Source organism: Pristiophorus japonicus, chromosome 15 (assembly GCF_044704955.1).
Source record: "Pristiophorus japonicus isolate sPriJap1 chromosome 15, sPriJap1.hap1, whole genome shotgun sequence".
Classification (NCBI taxonomy): domain Eukaryota; kingdom Metazoa; phylum Chordata; class Chondrichthyes; family Pristiophoridae; genus Pristiophorus; species Pristiophorus japonicus.
The window spans coordinates 153,194,332-153,213,054 of record NC_091991.1 but is presented as its reverse complement, the minus strand read 5'-3'; the positions used below and the strand labels follow the sequence as shown (position 1 = coordinate 153,213,054).

General features: G+C 42.8%; 1 protein-coding gene across 9 annotated transcripts in view; it reads left to right on the top strand.

The window, feature by feature from the left end:
- tsc2 (TSC complex subunit 2) overlaps nucleotides 1–18,723 on the top strand; it is a 96,076-nt gene that overhangs the window by 14,139 nt on the left and 63,214 nt on the right. For 7 of the 9 annotated variants that reach the window (XM_070901131.1, XM_070901137.1, XM_070901136.1 and 4 more), the window contains exons 2-7: nucleotides 7,155–7,315; nucleotides 7,436–7,522; nucleotides 8,658–8,768; nucleotides 10,078–10,222; nucleotides 11,432–11,549; nucleotides 13,581–13,629. In XM_070901131.1, the coding sequence (XP_070757232.1) occupies nucleotides 7,181–7,315; nucleotides 7,436–7,522; nucleotides 8,658–8,768; nucleotides 10,078–10,222; nucleotides 11,432–11,549; nucleotides 13,581–13,629 (645 nt within the window). In that variant the 5' untranslated portion in view covers nucleotides 7,155–7,180. The remainder of the gene's footprint in view (nucleotides 1–7,154; nucleotides 7,316–7,435; nucleotides 7,523–8,657; nucleotides 8,769–10,077; nucleotides 10,223–11,431; nucleotides 11,550–13,580; nucleotides 13,630–18,723) is intronic. The other 2 variants (XM_070901132.1, XM_070901130.1) reach the window with 1 other exon arrangement.

The following is an 18,723-nucleotide window of genomic DNA, read 5'->3' as shown; positions in this document are numbered from 1 at the left end:
TCCTTTTGCATGAGCAGATTGCTACAGTTAATGTGTATGCTTTCTGGTTATTATCTCCTAATTTTTTCCCCCTCTGCCTTGGCATCTGGTTTGTCTTGCATCTCTGTGTAGTGCCTCAGGACATTTTGCTATGTTGAAGGTGTTGTATCAATGCAAGTACTTACAATAAGTAGACACAAGAGACAAGTATTTTAAAGCCTGCTCTCCACAGGGAAAGATGGTCTTGCTGCTGTTCTGGTCCAGTTGCCATAATGCTTATGCTGGGTTTGTCTTTACAATGAGATTGTGTGAGTGGATTTTAGAAATGGGGATGCATAACAGGCCATTGAGAAAAGAAGGTTCTGAACCAGCTGTCCAAACTACTGTCCCACTGTGTGGAAGACAATTGTGCTTTGATCAAGTTGAGTATTGATAGCAAGCACACTTGCATAGGCCTGGAGTTATTGCGCAAGGTGCAATCTGACACTGCTAATTTTGCCAGGCTGCAATTTCTGTGCAAACTGGTGAGCGAAACCCCAAATGTGAATTCTCCCTTGAATCAGTGCGAGGAGTAGTGTGGGGTGGATAGCCAGGAAATTAGCAACCATTCTTCAACACTTTTTTTTAAACTAACTGGTGGTTGCTGCTCACTGCTGTCTTCAATGAACTCATTGTTATCTCTGCAGGTACTTCAACAACAACAACCACTTGTATTTATATAGCGCTTCACAGGAGTGTTCACTTCACAAAACAAATAAGTTTGACACCGAGCCACGCAAGAAGAAATTACGGCAGATGACAAAGCTTGGTCAAAGAGGCAGGTTTTAAGGAGCGTCTTAAAGGAGGAAAGAGAGGCGGAGAGGTTTAGGCAGGGAGTTCCAGAGCTTGGGGCCTAGGCAACAGAAGGCACGGCCACCAATGGCTGAGCGACTATAATCACGGATGCTCAAGATGGCGGAATTTGAGGAGTGCAGATATCGTTGGGTGGGGGGTATTGAAGGAGATTAGAGATAGGGAGGGACGAGGCCATGGATTTGTAAATCAGGATGAGAATTTTGAAATTGAGGCATTGCTTAACTGGGAGCCGATTGTAGGTCAGTGAGCACGGGTGATGCGCGAGCGGGACTTGATGCGAGTCAGACTTTGGTAAAAGGCTCGTTGATCTAGCGTAACGAGTGTTAAGTAGTTACTGGAGCAACGTGTACCTAAAATTCCGTGATGTTTGCCCTATTTGATTTGACTGCGCCAAGGTTGTGCTGTTATCTGGGTGGACGCTCTAGGCCCAGGTGTTGCCACTCAGATTTAACTGAAGTGTAATGGTGGCACATGAAAGGTTAAGACCATTTATGTTTGGATTGAGAATTGCATCCAACAGTCCAATTGGTTGAAGAGAGCTATAAGGAATAATGGGCTGTATTGGTGGTTTCAGGTCTGTCACTGATGGTGGGAGAAATTTGAGTCGAGTGCAATTGCACACACACATAGCAAAATATTTAAATGTGATTTCTGCCCAGTTGGCATAATTTTTGCTAATTAAGTCTAGTGCAAAAACACTCAACTTGATTTACTTTCTGTGAGCAGAGTTGCTGAAGTAAATTAGAAGCTGGAAGAACATTTGACACATTACAGGAGATAAATGTTGCTTTTTTGGTGTGGAAGTACTGTAACAGCTAAAGAACTTGCGTTTACAGTCGGAATCGCAGCTTCCTACGCGAGTCTGACCAAGGTCGTTGTGGAGGCAGTGGCTGACGTCTCTCAAATTCAAGCGATTACACGGGAACCAGTGAGTGCTGAATCGTTCTGCAGAATCTCACCGAGCCTGGGGTTGTTTGTCTCCAAGGTGTGTTGCGTTGATAGATATATTGGACCTGCTTACTGAATCCTCTGCTTTGGGAGATGCAGCTCTTGAATAGACAGCATGTAGTGGATTAAACGGAATTTCTGAGTAGCACAATGCACAGCTATTCCTGGGTGAAGCTGATCAGATAATTCAGCGACAATTGCAAGAGAATTGTAGTCAGTTAATGACTGCCATGATGAAGGGGAGGAGGCCATTCAGCCCCTCGTGCCTGCTCCCCCATTCAATTCGATCATGGCCCATCTGCAACTCCACTCCATTTACCTGCCTTTGCTCCATAATCCCTTGAAACCCTTCCCTAACACAAATCTAGCTCAAGTCTTGAACATTTCAATTGTCCCAGCATCCACTGCTTTTTGGGGAGAGAATTCCAGATATATACTACCATTTGTGCGAAGAATTGCGTTCTGATTTTGCTCTTGAATGGCTTAGCTCTAGTTCTTGATTCCCTCACTAGAGGAAATAGATTCTCTGTATCTACCTTATTCTTTTGTGTTAAATTGCTGATTGTACCACAGTCCCTGTCGGTATTATTGGACTGAAAAAGTACTCAACAAATACAATTACTAATTCACTCGCACGGAATGGTCAGGAATGAGCTGCTGGCATCTGTGAAACTGCATTCCAGCATAGGCCACTGCTTTTGGAAATGGGGGGGGGGGGGGGGGAAAAAGAGAAGAAAAAAGTCGTGTGAGCACTTGGGCTACTTGAGTTTAATCGTGTCTCATTTGGATTAGTTTGGGGAAAGCTGAACGTGTGTGTTGTTTTTGGGTGAATTCTGCCTTCCTGAGTTAGACTGCTGCTAATAGGCTACAGTCTGCTATGTACAGTGGGCAGGGGCTGCGAGATCGGGGCGAAGGAGCGGCGTGAGTTCAAGGCCCAGGGGCAGCACGGGCCAGCCCACACTGTGATATGTGCGCGCACGAGAAGACCTTGCTCAGCTAAACCCGTGTGGTAGCCGGTGTGCAACTCGCGCACAGGCATCTTCCACCCTTCAATATGAAGTTCGGGACCTGGAACGTCAGGACCCTCATAGATTACGAACTCATTTTTGGAGTGGAAGCAAGTCTTCCTCGATTTCGAGGGACTGCCTATGATGATGAGGTCCATGCAGTAGATTAGGTCTCCAGTTAACCCTTGCCACTGGACCAAGACCCAGCTCTGTCGAACCCGTATGTGGCTGGTGTTCAACGGCCACCACATGTTTTTAAAAAAAAATCCCGCACAGGCATCTTCCACCCTTCAGGATGTAGTTTGGGATCTGGAATATTAGGCCCTTCATTGAAACACCTGTGAACTCATCCTTTTTTGGCATGGAAGCAAGTCATCCTCGTTTCGAGGGACTGTCTATGATGATGATGACAGTCTGCTACCTCTGATTGCAGAGGGGTTGTGATAGAAACATAGAAACTAGGTGCAGGAGCATGCCATTCAGCCCTTCTAGCCTGCACCGCCATTCAATGAGTTCATGGCTGAACATGAAACTTCAGTACCCCCTTCCTGCTTTCTCGCCATACCCCTTGATCCCCCGAGTAGTAAGGACTTCATCTAACTCCCTTTTGAATATATTTAGTGAATTGGCCTCAACTACTTTCTGTGGTAGAGAATTCCACAGGTTCACCACTCTCTGGGTGAAGAAGTTTCTCCTCATCTCGGTCCTAAATGGCTTACCCCTTATCCTTAGACTGTGACCCCTGGTTCTGGACTTCCCCAACATTGGGAACATTCTTCCTGCATCTAACCTGTCTAAACCATTAGAATTTTAAACGTTTCTATGAGGTCCCCTCTCATTCTTCTGAACTCCAGTGAATACAAGCCCAGTTGATCCAGTCTTTCTTGATAGGTCAGTCCCACCATCCCGGGAATCAGTCTGGTGAATCTTCGCTGCACTCCCTCAATAGCAAGAATGTCCTTCCTCAAGTTAGGAGACCAAAACTGTACACAATACTCCAGGTGTGGCCTCACCAAGGCCCTGTACAACTGTAGCAACACCTCCCTGCCCCTCTACTCAAATCCCCTCGCTATGAAGGCCAACATGCCATTTGCTTTCTTAACCGCCTGCTGTACCTGCATGCCAACCTTCAATGACTGATGTACCATGACACCCAGGTCTCGTTGCACCTTCCCTTTTCCTAATCTGTCACCATTCAGATAATAGTCTGTCTCTCTGTTTTTACCACCAAAGTGGATAACCTCACATTTATCCACATTATACTTCATCTGCCATGCATTTGCCCACTCACCTAACCTATCCAAGTCACTGCAGCCTCGTAGCATTCTCCTCGCAGCTCACACTGCCACCCAACTTAGTGTCATCCGCAAATTTGGAGATACTACATTTAATCCCCTCGTCTAAATCATTAATGTACAATGTAAACAGCTGGGGCCCCAGCACAGAACCTTGCGGTACCCCACTAGTCACTGCCTGCCATTCTGAAAAGTACCCATTTACACCTACTCTTTGCTTCCTGTCTGACAACCAGTTCTCAATCCACGTCAGCACACTACCCCCAATCCCATGTGCTTTAACTTTGCACATTAATCTCTTGTGTGGGACCTTGTCGAAAGCCTTCTGAAAGTCCAAATATACCACATCAACTGGTTCTCCTTTGTCCACTTTACTGGAAACATCCTCAAAAAATTCCAGAAGATTTGTCAAGTATGATTTCCCTTTTACAAATCCATGCTGACTTGGACCTATCATGTCACCATTTTCCAAATGCGCTGCTATGACATCCTTAATAATTGATTCCATCACTTTACCCACTACTGAGGTCAGGCTGACTGTTCTATAATTCCCTGTTTTCTCTCTCCTTTTTTAAAAAGTGGGGTTACATTGGCTACCCTCCACTCGATAGGAACTGATCCAGAGTCAATGGAATGTTGGAAAATGACTGTCAATGCATCCGCTATTTCCAAGGCCACCTCCTTGAGTACTCTGGGATGCAGTCCATCAGGCCCTGGGGATTTATCGGACTTCAATCCCATCAATTTCCCCAACACAATTTCCCGACTAATAAAGATTTCCCTCAGTTCCTCCTCCTTACTAGACCCTCTGACCCCTTTTATATCCGGAAGGTTGTTTGTGTCCTCCTTAGTGAATACTGAACCAAAGTACTTGTTCAATTGGTCTGCCATTTCTTTGTTCCCCGTTATGACTTCCCCTGATTCTGACTGCAGGGGACCTACGTTTGTCTTTACTAACTTTTTTCTCTTTACATGCCTATAGAAACTTTTGCAATCCGCCTTAATGTTCCCTGCAAGCTTCTTCTCGTACTCCATTTTCCCTGCCCTAATCAAACCCTTTGTCCTCCTCTGCTGAGTTCTAAATTTCTCCCAGTCCCCAGGTTCGCTGCTATTTCTGGCCAATTTGTGTGCCACTTCCTTGGCTTTAATACTATCCTTGATTTCCCTAGATAGCCACGGTTGAGCCACCTTCCCTTTTTTATTTTTACGCCAGACAGGAATGTACAATTGTTGTAATTCATCCATGCGGTCTCTAAATGTCTGCCATTGCCCATCCACAGTCAACCCCTTAAGTATCATTCGCCAATCTATCCTAGCCAATTCACGCCTCATACCTTCAAAGTTACCCTTCTTTAAGTTCTGGACCATGGTCTCTGAATTAACTGTTTCATTCTCCATCCTAATGCAGAATTCCACCATATTATGGTCACTTCCCCAAGGGGCCTCGCACAATGAGATTGCTAATTAGTCCTCTCTCATTACACAATGTGATGTGAGCAATCTGCAGCTAGGCCAACTAGGAATGAAGCAACTCTATAATGAACCAAGAAAGTAGGATTGTAGCTTTCTGATTTCTAATAAAAACATTGGAAATTGATGCAACAAATGCTGGTTAGTGCTTTGAGCATTAAATGAAGTTGCTTCAGTTTCCTGAAAAAAAGTAACCCAAAAACTTGTACATTTAGAAAATTTGTAGTCTTATTTTTTTTGGAGAGTAACTTAAGGTCAGATGTGCCTGATTTTAAATTTGTTGCTAGAGATTTTTGTACTACTTTGTAGTAAACATGTGATTGAATAGGCTTTATTTTTATGCCAAAGTGACAGACTTGAAATCTGCAAAAATAAAAACCCAAGTTAAAATAACTCAATTTACTGAGTTAACATGGGTTGTCAAAATATTCCTTTTAAGTAATACTGCGAGTGGATAAAGAGTGGTGAGAATGTGAAACTACAACAAGGAGAAGCAGGGGCAAATAGCATAGATGCATTTAAGGTGAAGTTAGATGAGCACAAGGAAGAAAGGAATAGATGGATATGTTGATGTGGGTGGAGGCTTGTGTGGAACATAAACGATTGGGCTGAATGATCAATGTAATTACAGATTTGGAGGTTCTGGAGAGTCCTTTTTAAGTTAATATTTAGGACTCTGTGAGATGGGATATGGGCAGCAAAGTTTTGGATGCGCTAAAGTTTGAAGGCAGAGGACAGGAGGTCATTGGAAAAGTTGAGGCTGGAGGTGAGTTTGAGCAGCTGAGGCAGGGGTAATGTTACGGAGATGGAAGTAAGTGATGTTTGTATGGAGAGGATATGGGTTTATAACCTCAGAGTGATCTCGGATAGGATGCTGTGGTTGCAAACAGCCTGGTTCCACCTGAGCTGTGGCTATGGAAGGAGATGAAGCGAGTGGCAAGAATATGGATTTTGTGGTGGGAGCCAAAGTCGATGGCTTTGAACTTGTCGGTGTTTAACTGGAAGAAATTGCGCTCATCCAACACTCAAATGTTTTAATTTATTTCTCTTCCAATTTGCTCCCCTCCTCTCCCTCCTGCCGAGATATGGATCGAGAAGCATTGCCTGCTATTCAGTAGCCTGGCCAAGTTCATCTGTGTGTATAAAGCGAATGCTAACAGGCAATTTGACCATTGGGTATCACAGCCCAAGCCAAATCCCTTTTTCATCCAAAGTCTATATCCCTACACACAATAGAGCTAAGATAAGCCATGATCTAATTGAATGGTAGCACAAGCTTGAAGGGCTGAATGGCCTCCCCCTGTTGCTATGACTGATTGAGTAGCAACCAGGTTTGGAACTTCGGTGAATTGCGCACTCCAACCCAAATGTGTAAGAGGTCAATTGTAGCCTAAAGTCCGTAGGCTCTGCACATTGAACATGGGGACCTACCTTGTGTGTCTAGCTCCGTGCGATCAGGGGATCTATTTTATTTTTTACAGAATACTGCAAAGTTTTGCTTGTGAATGTGGTAACACTTAACGCTTTGGTGATGGTTGAACATGTTCAATCGCTGGTATGAAGAACTGATTCATGACCTAATGAACACTATTTTCCTCAGTTTAGGAAAGACGGACCTCCGTGACCATGTCCAAGCCTCCGAACAAAGATTCGTCCTTCCGCGAGCGATTTAAAAGCCTTCTGGGCATTGGCCCCCGCAATAACACCAAGCAAGCGGAATCCAAGCCAACCGAATTCATAATCACAGTTGAAATACTAAAGGTATTGTATCCAAATCTTAACTGGAGATAAACCCTGTTTTTGTCTGCAAAGCCATTTTGTCTGCTCTCTCTACAATACTATCATTGACGGTACATTTTTTGGGTTTTCTGTTTGTATCAGGATCTGAATGCAGAGTGTGGGCTTTACAACAGAATAAAAACCATTGGGCATGTCTGTGAACTAGCCAGGACAAGGAAGTTTGAAGAGGTAAGGAACTCTTAACACTTGCACGGTAGCCCCGATTTTGGATGATGTGTTCATCCACTTGTAGCGATTGCATTTTTTAACAATCCCACAACAGTACAATTTGGACAGCTGCAGAGGCAAACCCCACAGTTAAATTTCATTATTTGATCAAACAGTTAATGAAATAACTGTGTTCTAGAACATAAGAAATAGGAGCAGGCCTGCTCTGCCATTCAGTAAGATCATGGCTGATCTGATCATGGACTCAGCTCCACTTCCCTGCATGCTCCCCATAACCCTTTACTTCCTTATTGCTCAAAAATCTGTCTATCTCTGCCTTAAATATATTCAATGACCCAGCCTCCACAGCTCTCTGGGGCAGAGAATTCCATAGATTTACAATCCTCTGAGAGAAGACAATTTTCTTCATTTCAGTTTTAAATGGGCGGTCCCTTATTCTAAGACTATGTCCCCTATGTGGAAACACACTCTCTTCATCCACCTTGTTGAGCCCCCTCATTATCTTATAAGTTTCAATAAGATCACCTCTCATTCATCTGAACTCCAATGAGTAGGCCCAACCTACTCAACCTATCTTCGTAAGTCAACCCCCTCATCTCTGGAATCAACCTAGTGAACTTTCTCTGAACAGCCTCCAATGCAAGTATATCCTTCCTTTTAAATACGGAGACCAAAACTGTATGCAGTACTCCAGGTGTGGCCTCACCAATACCCTGTACAGTTGTAGCAGGACTTCTCTGCTTTTACACTCCATGATGAGGCAAAACATTTTTTTATTTATGCAGTGATTTGTGATCTGGACTCCACTGTCTCAAAAGGTGGTGGAACCAGATTCAATAGTAACATTCAGAAGGGAATTGGATATATACTTGACAAGGAAAAAAAAATTGCAGGGCTATGTGGAAAGAGCAGTGGGAGTGGGATTAATTGGATAGCTCTTTCAACGAGCAGGTGCAATGGGCTGAATGGCGGCCTCCTGTGCTGTATCATTCCATGATTCGAATTGTCTTTTTTTCCTGTGACACTGTCTTCAGTTTTGAGATTTCTACTGATTGTTTCCTTGCAGCATTGGAATGATAGTTTCTGTCTTGTTTAACGTGTGAATAGCCTCCTTTTGTTCTTTGTGTGATTGTAGCATGCAGTGGAGGCTGTGTGGCAGGCTGTGGATGACCTGATGTCTGATGATCAGCCCTCTGAGGCCAGGCATGCAGTACTGCAATTAATGAAGGCTATTATTCAGGGACAGGTGAGCAATTGTTCTTGTGGGTCCAGTCTAGATCTGGGATGGTCTTGGAATAACTCATTTCGCTGACACTTTTATTACAATATCAGTCCTGTGAATTCCCTTTGTTGAAAACATCAATATTACGGGATTAAATACTGCTCGGATTCAGCATTTGATAACTCTTAACATTGCCCAACCCTGCCTCCGCCTTGGGTCCTCTACTGCTGAAACCCTCATTCATGCCTTTGCTACCTCTAGACTTGACTGTTCCAGTGCTCTCCTGGCCAACCTCCTATCTTCCATCTGAGACAACCATGAGCTCATCCAAATCTCTGCTGCCCTAACTTGCACCAAGTCCTATTCAGCCATTACCCCTGTGCTCACTGACTTACATTGGCCCCCGGTCCAGCAACACCTCAATTTTAAAATTCTCAACCTTGTTTTGAAATCGCTTCATGGCCTCACCCCTCCCTATCTCTGAAACCTCCTACAACCCTCAGATCACTGCGTTCTTCCAATTCTGGCCTCATGCGTATCCCTGATTTTTAATCGCTCCACGATTGGCGGCTATGTCTTCAGCTGCCTAGATTCAAAGGTTTGGAATTTCCTACCTAAGCCTCTTCGCCCATTTCCCTTTCTTCTCTAAGGCACTCGTTAAAACATATCCTTGTCTGCCCGAATATCTCATGTCGCTTGGTGTCATTTTGTTAACCTCCTTTAAAGTGCCTTGGGGCATTTTACTATATTAAAGGCGCTATATAAATACAAGTTGTTACATTTCAGGTATAGGCTCTTGGTCAAAACTCCCTCAGTTCTCATGAACAGTTTGCATCTAAAAGCTTCATTTTATCTTTTCCTTTTTGGATACTGATTGACTTGCTGTGTATATCCAGTATTTTCTGCTATTTCTGATTTCCAATGGCTGCAGTATTTTAGTCTGTTTTGTGCACGCACATCTCCGTTTTGTAAGATACACATTTTGTCCCTGTGAGCTGTCGGCTGCTGTTTTTTGTTTTATTCAGTCAGACTGACCTTTTACAGTAAGCAAAATTTACAGTGGGCAAGCTACTCAAATATAGTTATAAAAATGTGGAAACTTCCTTTTGGTCCAAAATATGATGAAACTCCCCTCATCACTGGGATATCTTGGAAAGGAAAATCCATTGAGTATTCCAGCAGCCTGGAATGATTAAAGCCAGTTGTTTCCTGGTTTAAGGATGTTGTGATGTTTTACTACATTGAAGGTGTTATATAAATGCAAATTGTTGTGTTGTGACTTTATTGCCCCTCCTGTATTTAACAAACTGATGCATTGGACTTGTTTAACTAGGGGGAAAGGCTGGGGCCGATCCGAGCACACTTCTTTCACGTCATCAAGGATTACCCAGTGAACGTTGACCTACTTGAGAGACTCGAGGTGTTCAAAGCACTAACAGAAAATGGAAAAGACATCACCTATTTGGAAGAAGACCTGTGTACGTGTGTGGCACATTTAGGAAGCTCTTTTGAATGGTTAGGGTGATGCTGAAATATATCTTGAGGCGCAAACTCAATTGCTGTAGATCTTGATTTGAATTCATAATGCAAATGGTATTAATCAGATCAGCATAGAATAGACCTCCGAACTATTGGGTTTTGCCGCCCACATTAATGATAAAATAATTAAGACTTGGAGAAAAATGTGTTTTATTCCCCCACAAAATGCAGTATCATTTGTTATCAAATATGTCTGGTGCCACACATTTAAGTGAATCATCCTTTAATATTGTTTTACAGCAGAGGAGGACATTTCTTCATTGCTCTCTATATTAAAAAAAAAATTTGCATAGCACTTTAAATGTTTTGAGGTGACAAATACTAAAATTATTTTTTCTCCCGACAGCTAGGGGGTAGATTTATAGACGCTGAATAGTATGTAATTGCAATTATTATAAGGTGCATACAGTGAAGGCATCATTCCTGTCCAGCATGGAACTGAATGTGTAATTTCCCTTGCTAATCACGCCCAGAAACAACACTGCTGCAAGTGACTGGGATTGATTTTATGAACATAATTTGTATTACGTATCTATCCTCCACTCTGCATTTTGCTGGAGAAATAACCCTGCTTTTATCGGGAGACTTTACTGTAGTTTTGGTGTTATAGTTTATACTTTATACTTCTGTTTACTATAGTTGGTAGAGACTCTGCTGTAAAATAGGCTGCTGAAGTCCCATCTCATTGGTTGACAGTGATGTAAAATGAATATTGATGATACCACGTAGCCTCTCAAGCCAAGAGTGCATGTGACCTGCTGCCAGACCTTTGTTCAGGGTCTGACACCGGCTACTAGGAATGAAGCCAAGAGCAATGTAGGGCAATTTTTTTGTGGATGTGTTCCTGCCCTCAAATCAAGGCTGAGATTATAAAATCCCCATGGAGAGCGCAGGGCATAAAACTGTATCCTTCAGCTATGAGCTACATTGTCTCTGGGCCCTGAAATGTTGTGCCATATCTTAATGGCATCAAATTGAGTTTCCAGCTTTAAACAGGCGAAATAGTGGCTGTTTAACACTTGGATACCAATGAGCAGATTTATTATTATTTAGTAACTAATTTTCAGTTATCTAAAAATGAGACTGTTGCTTTATTGGTGCAAACTAATAATCTTGCGTGTATGTGCGTATGTTTTTTTTTAATATAGCCTCTTTTGTCCTCAAGTGGTTGGAAATTGGTCTCACTGCAGAGTTTCTGGAGGCACTAGTCAATCTGGTCAAATTCAACAGCTGCTACCTGGATCTGATTGTGGCTCAGATAGTCCAGTAAGTGAGAAGGGTGTTTCATGAACTTTGCTGTTGCAGAGTGTAGGTGACAGTCACAATTGTATGACTTGTTTATCAAAGCTCAAATCCTCTAAACCATGCAAAGCTAAAGGCCATGATAGAAAGTCAGTGGCCTGATGTAGGAGCTCAGCATTTTTATTGTGCACTAAAAGGCCTGATTTGGTTTTTGAGGCTCTGACAAAGGGGCAATTGATCTTCCATTGAAAGTAAATATTGGCTTCAGTTTCGCTCCCAAGCCAGACTATGATCTGTATCCCGTCCTTCCCTTGTCCAATTTTACTATTGAGGGGAATATAATTGCAGCCCCATGAGTGTAGCATGTCTAAAACTGTCGTCGTCCGACACAACTGAGTGACCTGTTGTAATCTTTTGAATTTTTCGAGGAGGTAACCAGGCGGGTCGATGAGGGCAGTATGTATGATGTAATATATATGGATTTTGGCAAAGCTTTTGATAAGGTAGACTGGTCACGAAAGTAACAGCACATGGGATCCAGGGCAAAGTGACAAGTTGGATCCAAAATTGACTGAGACATGAAGCAAAGGGTAATGGTTGATGGGTGTTTTTGTGACTGGAAGGCTTTATCCAGTGGGGCTCAGTGCTGGGTCCCTTTCTTTTAGTGGTATATATCAATGACTTGGACTTGAATGTTGGCGGTATGATTAAGAAGTTTGCAGATGGCACTAAAATAGGCCGCGTGGTTGAAAATGAAAGCAGCTGCGGACTGCAGGAAGATAGCAATGTACAGGTCAGGTGGACAGAACAGTGGCAAATGGAATTCAATCCGGATAAGTGTGAGGTAATGCATTTGGGGAGGTCTAACAAGGCAAGTGAATACACATTAAATGATACAACACTGAAAAGAGTAGAGGAACAAAGGGACCTTGGAGTGCGGGTCCACAGATCTCTGAAGGTAGCAGGCCAGGTGGTTAAGGTGTTTAAGAAGGCATGTGGAATTCTTGCCTTTATTCGTTGAAGCATGGAATACAAGAGCAAGGACGTTGTGCTTGAACCGTATAAAACACTGGTTAGGCCGCAGCTGGAGCACTACGTGCAGTTCTGGTCACCACATTACAGGAAAGATGTGATTGCACTGTAAAGGGTTCAGAGGAGATTTACAAGAATGTTGCCTGGACTGGAGAATTTTGGCTGAGGAAAGATTGGAGATGCTGGGTCTCTTTTCTTTGGTACAGAGGAGGCTGAGGGGAGACCTGATTGAGGTGTATACAATTATGAGGGGATAGGAAGAACCTGTTTCTCTTAGCGGAGGGGTCAACAATTAGGAGGCATAGATTTAAAGTAATTGGGGGGGAGGTATAGAGGGGATATGAGGGGAAATTTCTTCACCCAGAGGGTTTGTGGGGGTCTGGAACTCGCTGCCTGAAAGGGTGGTAAAGACAGAAAGCCTCAGCATATTTTAAAAAGTACCTGGATGTGCACTTAAAGTGCCGTAACCTACAGGGCTACGGACCAAGAGCTGGAAAGTGGGATTAGGCTGGATAGCTCTTGGTCGGCTGGCGTGGCTGAAATGGCCTGCTGTGCTGTAAATTTCTATGATTCTATAACTTGGTGTGTGCTGTAATTAGAGCTAGGTGCCACAGTTGTCGTGTTATGAGAACTTTGGCACAGATACAGGTCTGTTGTTGATTAATACATGAGAAAATATTGTGTAGTTCTGGTCTGTTGCATTGACGAGCATTCTGTTGCATTAACTCTTTCACAGTGCATTCTGAAATGATCCTTTTTGTGCCTCATTTCAAAGTGCAGGAGCAGGTTGTCCAGAAAATTATTTGCAAATTTTAAATTCGTACAAAAAAAACTAGCAAAACGGTTGAAATAATTTTGGACTACCTCTTATTTAAATTTTCATGTGAATGTCTACGGTTTACAATTGTGCAATTTAATTTGCTCCTTTACCGTTCGGAATGGTTTCTGTGTATCTGCAGTGATAGTGACACACGGTTCCCCGTGTAGCAATGTATACTCATGTCTGTCTTTGTTTTCTTGCAGTAAAATCTGTGTTCTTTGTAATCTGACCACTGTGCCAACAGATATAGAGGTTAGTGTCCGATATTCATGCAAGCACAAGCTTTATATCACTATGGAGGTTTGGGGTACTTGTCAATTTTCTCTAGTGTGCTTCAAATTATTTAGAAGATGCCTTTTAACACTTCATAATAAATGAAGCCTTAGTGGCATGCTGTAGGTTACTGTGTGGATAAATGCAGTTTGTTTTCATGTAAAGCCTGCTGGGTTTTTTTGTGTCAATTCAATCCGACTTCTAAACTAAACCCGTTATGTGAACCATTTACATTTCTGTGGCTTCTTTATGTAGGTGCTGTGAGATTCGAGTTAATGTGAACTTAATATTCATTCCTGAAAGCCGATAAGTTTAGAGTAGTTGGCAGCTTGTGTGACAAAAATGTGACCTATATCTCTGGTAGAATATTGAAATACTGCATTGTGCAGGTGAGAATGTATAATGAATAGGTAAAGATTTTGTATCACTCAAACCAGGATGTTCATTTGCCTCCGGAACGTTTTAATGCAATATTGCTATGCTTTTACAGTAGAGACACAAGTATGGAAATTTATGTCAAGATCATTTGCCCTAAACATGGGTTAAGATTCCTTCTGTAGAGGAATGAAGGGGTGGGATGGAGGAAGGGGGCGGCGTTAGTTTGGTGCAATTGGGGTCAACTGTTCATCTTCTTTATCCTAGAGATCATAACTGCTAAGATCTACATGTAGCACATTTACTGAAATAAACACTATTATAAGATGTATGCTTGTATCATGCTTGCCCTGTCCACAATCCATTGGCTAAACAACAGTGGGAAATAAGAACATATAAGAAATAGGAGCAGGAGTAGGCAATTTGGCCCCTCAAGCCTGCTCCACCATTCAGTAAGATCATGGCTGATCTGATCCTGGCCTTGACTTTTTATCTTTCAAAAAATCTGTATCTCCACTTTAAATACATTCAATCACCCAGCCTCCACAGCTCTGAGGTAGAGAATTCCAAAGATTCACGACCCTCTGAGAGAAGAAATTCCTCCTCATTTATGTTTTAAATGGACGACCCCTTATTAAATTATGCCCTCTAGTTCTAGATTCCCCCATGAGGGGAAACATCCTCTCTGCATCTACCCTGACAAGCCCCCTCAGAATCGTATATGTTTTAATAAGTACACCTCTCATTATTCTTCTAAACACCACATCAATGAGTACAGGCCCAACCTGTTCAACCTTTCTTATGACAACCCCTTGATCTCGGGAATCAATCTCGTGAACCTTCTCTGAACTGCCTCCAATGCAAATATATCCTTCTTTAAATGAGACCAAAACTGTGCGCAGTACTCCAGCCGTGGTCATATAAACGCCCTGTGCAATTGTAGCAGGAATTCCCTATTTTTATACTCCCTCCCCCTTGCAATAAAGGCCAACCATTCCATTTGCCTTCCTAGGGCCCAAGCTTCCACATGATTTGCGCCTGATTTTTAGGAGCAACTGGTGGAGAACGGACTATCTTAGAAATCGCAATTTTCCACTTTTTTTTTCTGCAGTTCTAGTCAGTTAGAACAGTTCCACTTTGGAACAGAATATTTTCTTCAAAAGGGGCCATGTCCGGCCACTGACGCCTGATTTGAAAGTTTCCACAGTGAAAACGTACTCCAAACTAACTTAGAATGGAGCAAGTGAAGATTTTTGTAGAACTGAAAAAACCTTGTCTACACATTAAAAAAATCAGGCGCAGGTTACAAATCAGGTGTCCAGAACGAGGTGGGAAAGGGGGGGGTGGAAGGGAAGTCATTAAATTCTATAATAAATCCTTATTTATACTTCTACAAATATTATACAAATAAATCCAACCTGAATAAACATTTATAAGCAAAGAAAAGATTAAATAAACCATCTTCCTACCTGTGTGAAAGTGCTTCAGCCAGGGAGAATGCTGCAGGCATTCGTTCCCACGGGGGGAGGGGGGGGGGGGGGTGGGGGGAAGCCGTTCGTTCCCACGGGGGGAGGGGGGGGGGGGTGGGGGGAAGCCGTTCGTTCCCACGGGGGGAGGAGGAAGGAGGGAAACGGCTGCCTCAACTTTCTGAGGCTTCCTGCAGCCTTCTCACTGCTGCAAGAAGCCTCAGTGCTGATGTGCTGATGGCAATGTGCTTTTATTAAAAAATGTTCAAAAATTAAACAACTACAAAGAACTACAAAAATGGCCGAGTGCCAATGTTTCCTTCACACTGCGAACGCTCCAACGCGCACGCGCAGTGTTGCCGGCAGGAAAAAAATCTAATTTAAATGGTACCCGCCCCCTCCCACTTACAAAATCGGCGCGAGTGTAGGCTCCGCCCCCCTGGGCGCTGCGTCAAACAGACAAGGAGCTGCAAGGCGCTCCAGAATCGCGTGTTTTTTTTCCGGCGCCGTTTTAGGCACGAGAAACGGGCGCCCAGCTCGGAGGGGTGCCTGTTTTTTATCGTGTGGAAACTTGGGCCCCTAATTACTTGCTGTACCTGCATGCTAACTTTTTGTGTTTCATGTACAAAGACCCCTAGATCCCTCTGTACTTTATAATCTCTCCCCATTTAAATAATTTGCTTTTTTATTTTTCCTACCAAAGTGGATAACCTCACATTTTCCCACATTATACTCCATCTGTCAAATTTGTGCCCACTCACTTAACCTATCTATGTTTCTTTGCTTCCTCCTCACAACTTGCCATCCCACCTATCTTTGTATCAGTAAATTTGGCTACATTACACTCAGTCCCTTCATCCAAGTCATTAATATAAATTGTAAAATAGTTGAGGCCCCAACACTGGTCCCTGTGGCACCCCACTAGTTACAGTTTGCCAACCTGAAAATGACCCATTTATCCTGACTCTCTGCTTTCTGTTAGTTAGCCAATTATATTACCCCAACCCTGTGAGCTCTTATCTTGCGCAGTAACCTTTTATGTTACCTTATCAAATGCTTTCTGGAAATCCAAATACACGACATCTACTGGTTCTCCTTTATCCACCCGGCTTGTTACATCCTCAAAGAACTCTGGGAAATTTGCTCTTCATAAAACCTGCTTGACTGAATTATGATTTTCTAAATGTCCTGCTACTACTTCCTTAATGATGGACTCCAGCATTTTCCCAATAGACTAACTGGTCTATAGTTAGTTACTTGCTTTCTGTCTCCCTCCTTTCTTATATAGGGGTGTTACATTTGTGGTTTTCCAGTCCGCTGGAATTTCTCCAGAATCCAGGGAATTATGGTAGATTACAACCAGTGCATCCACTATCTCTGCAGCCACTTCTTTTAAGATCCGAGGAAACATGCCATCAGGTCCAGGGGACTTGTCCACCTTTAGTCCCATTAGTTTGCCTAGTACTTTTTCCTCTCGTGATCGTGATTGTTGTAAGTTCTCTCCCCCCCCCCCCCCCCCCCCCCCCCAAATAGCCCCTTGATTATCAATTATTAGAATACTTTTAGTGTCTTCTACCGTCAAGACCGATACAAAATATTTGTTCAAAGTCTCTGCCATTTCTCTCTCTCCCATTTATTAATTCCCCAGTCTCATCCTCTAAGGGACCAATGTTTACTTTAGCTACTCGCTTCCTTTTTATATACCTGGTAGAAGCTCGTACTGGCTGTTTTTATATTTCTTGCTGGTCATAAGCTATCTTCTCTCTCATTTGTTTAGTCGTCCTTTGCTGGTTTTAAAAAAATTTCCCAATCCTCTGGTCTACCATTGTTGTTCGCAACATTTTATGCCTTTTATTTTCAATTTGATACCATCCTTTACTTCCTTAGTTAGCCACGGATGGTTCACCCTTCTATTAGTATTTCTTTCTCACTGGAATATATCTTTGGTGAGAGTTATGAAATATCTCCTTAAATGTTTGCCACTGCTTTTCTATCCTTTAATATATTTTCCCAGTCCACTTTAACCAGCTCTGCCTTCATACCTTTGTAATCACCTTTATTTAAGTTCAGGACACTAGTTTGAGAACGAGCTTTCTCACCCTCAAACTGAATTTGAAATTCAATCATGCTATGATCACTCTTCCCAAGAGGATCCTTCACTACGAGATCATTAATTAATCCAGACTCGTTGCACATTACAGGTATAACGGTACGAAACCGGAAACCTTGGGACTGAGGCCATTCTGGTTTTTGGGTTTTTCCGGATTTCGGAGAAAAAAATCTGACGTCCCGAATCCAGAAACCCTTGTGCTGATTTTCGTATATTTCTGGATTTCGGAGCCGAAAATCTGACGGCCCGAATCCGGAAATCTTGTGGACGATTTTCATGTCTTTCCGGTTTTCGGAGATAATCCGGAAACCCTTGGGCTGACTTTCGTGAATTTCCAGATTTTCGAGCATTACATCCGACGGCAACCTCAAGGCTGCGTATTTTGGATTCATGCTTGAAGAAAGGTATGTGCAGCTTAAAAGTCTGGTTTTCGGGAAATAGTTCCGGATTCCAGACGACGACTCTTGCAATCTACACCGGACAATTATGGTTTTTAGAATTCTGGATTTCGGACGTTCTACCTGTACCAGATCTAAAATAGTTTGCTCCCTGGTTGGTTCCACAACGTATTGTTCCAAGAAACCATCCCACATACACTATGAACTCTTCTTCCAGGCTATCTTTACCAATTTGATTTGTCCAATCAATATGAAGATTATTGTCGAGGGGGCTCGACAAGGTGTATGTAGAGAGGATATTTCCACTTATGGGGGAAACTCAAACTAGGGGACATAGTTTTACAATAACGGGCCACCCATTTAAAACTGAGATGAGGAGAAATTTCTTCTGAGGGTTGTAAATCTATTGAATTCTCTGCCCCAGAGAGCTGTGGAGGCTGGGTCATTGAATATATTTAAGGCGGAGATGGACAGATTTTTGAGCGATAAGGGAATAAAGGGTTATGTGGAGTTGAGGCCATGATCTTATTGAATGGCAGAACAGGCTCGAGGGGCCAAATGGCTTACTCCTGCTTCTATTTCTTATGTTCTTATTAAAATTGCCCATGTTTATTGCTGTACCTTTATTACCAGCCTCTATTATTTCTTGATTTATATTCTGTCCTACAGTATGGCTAGACCACTCCCACCAGTGACGTCCTACCCTTATTATTTCTTATCTCCA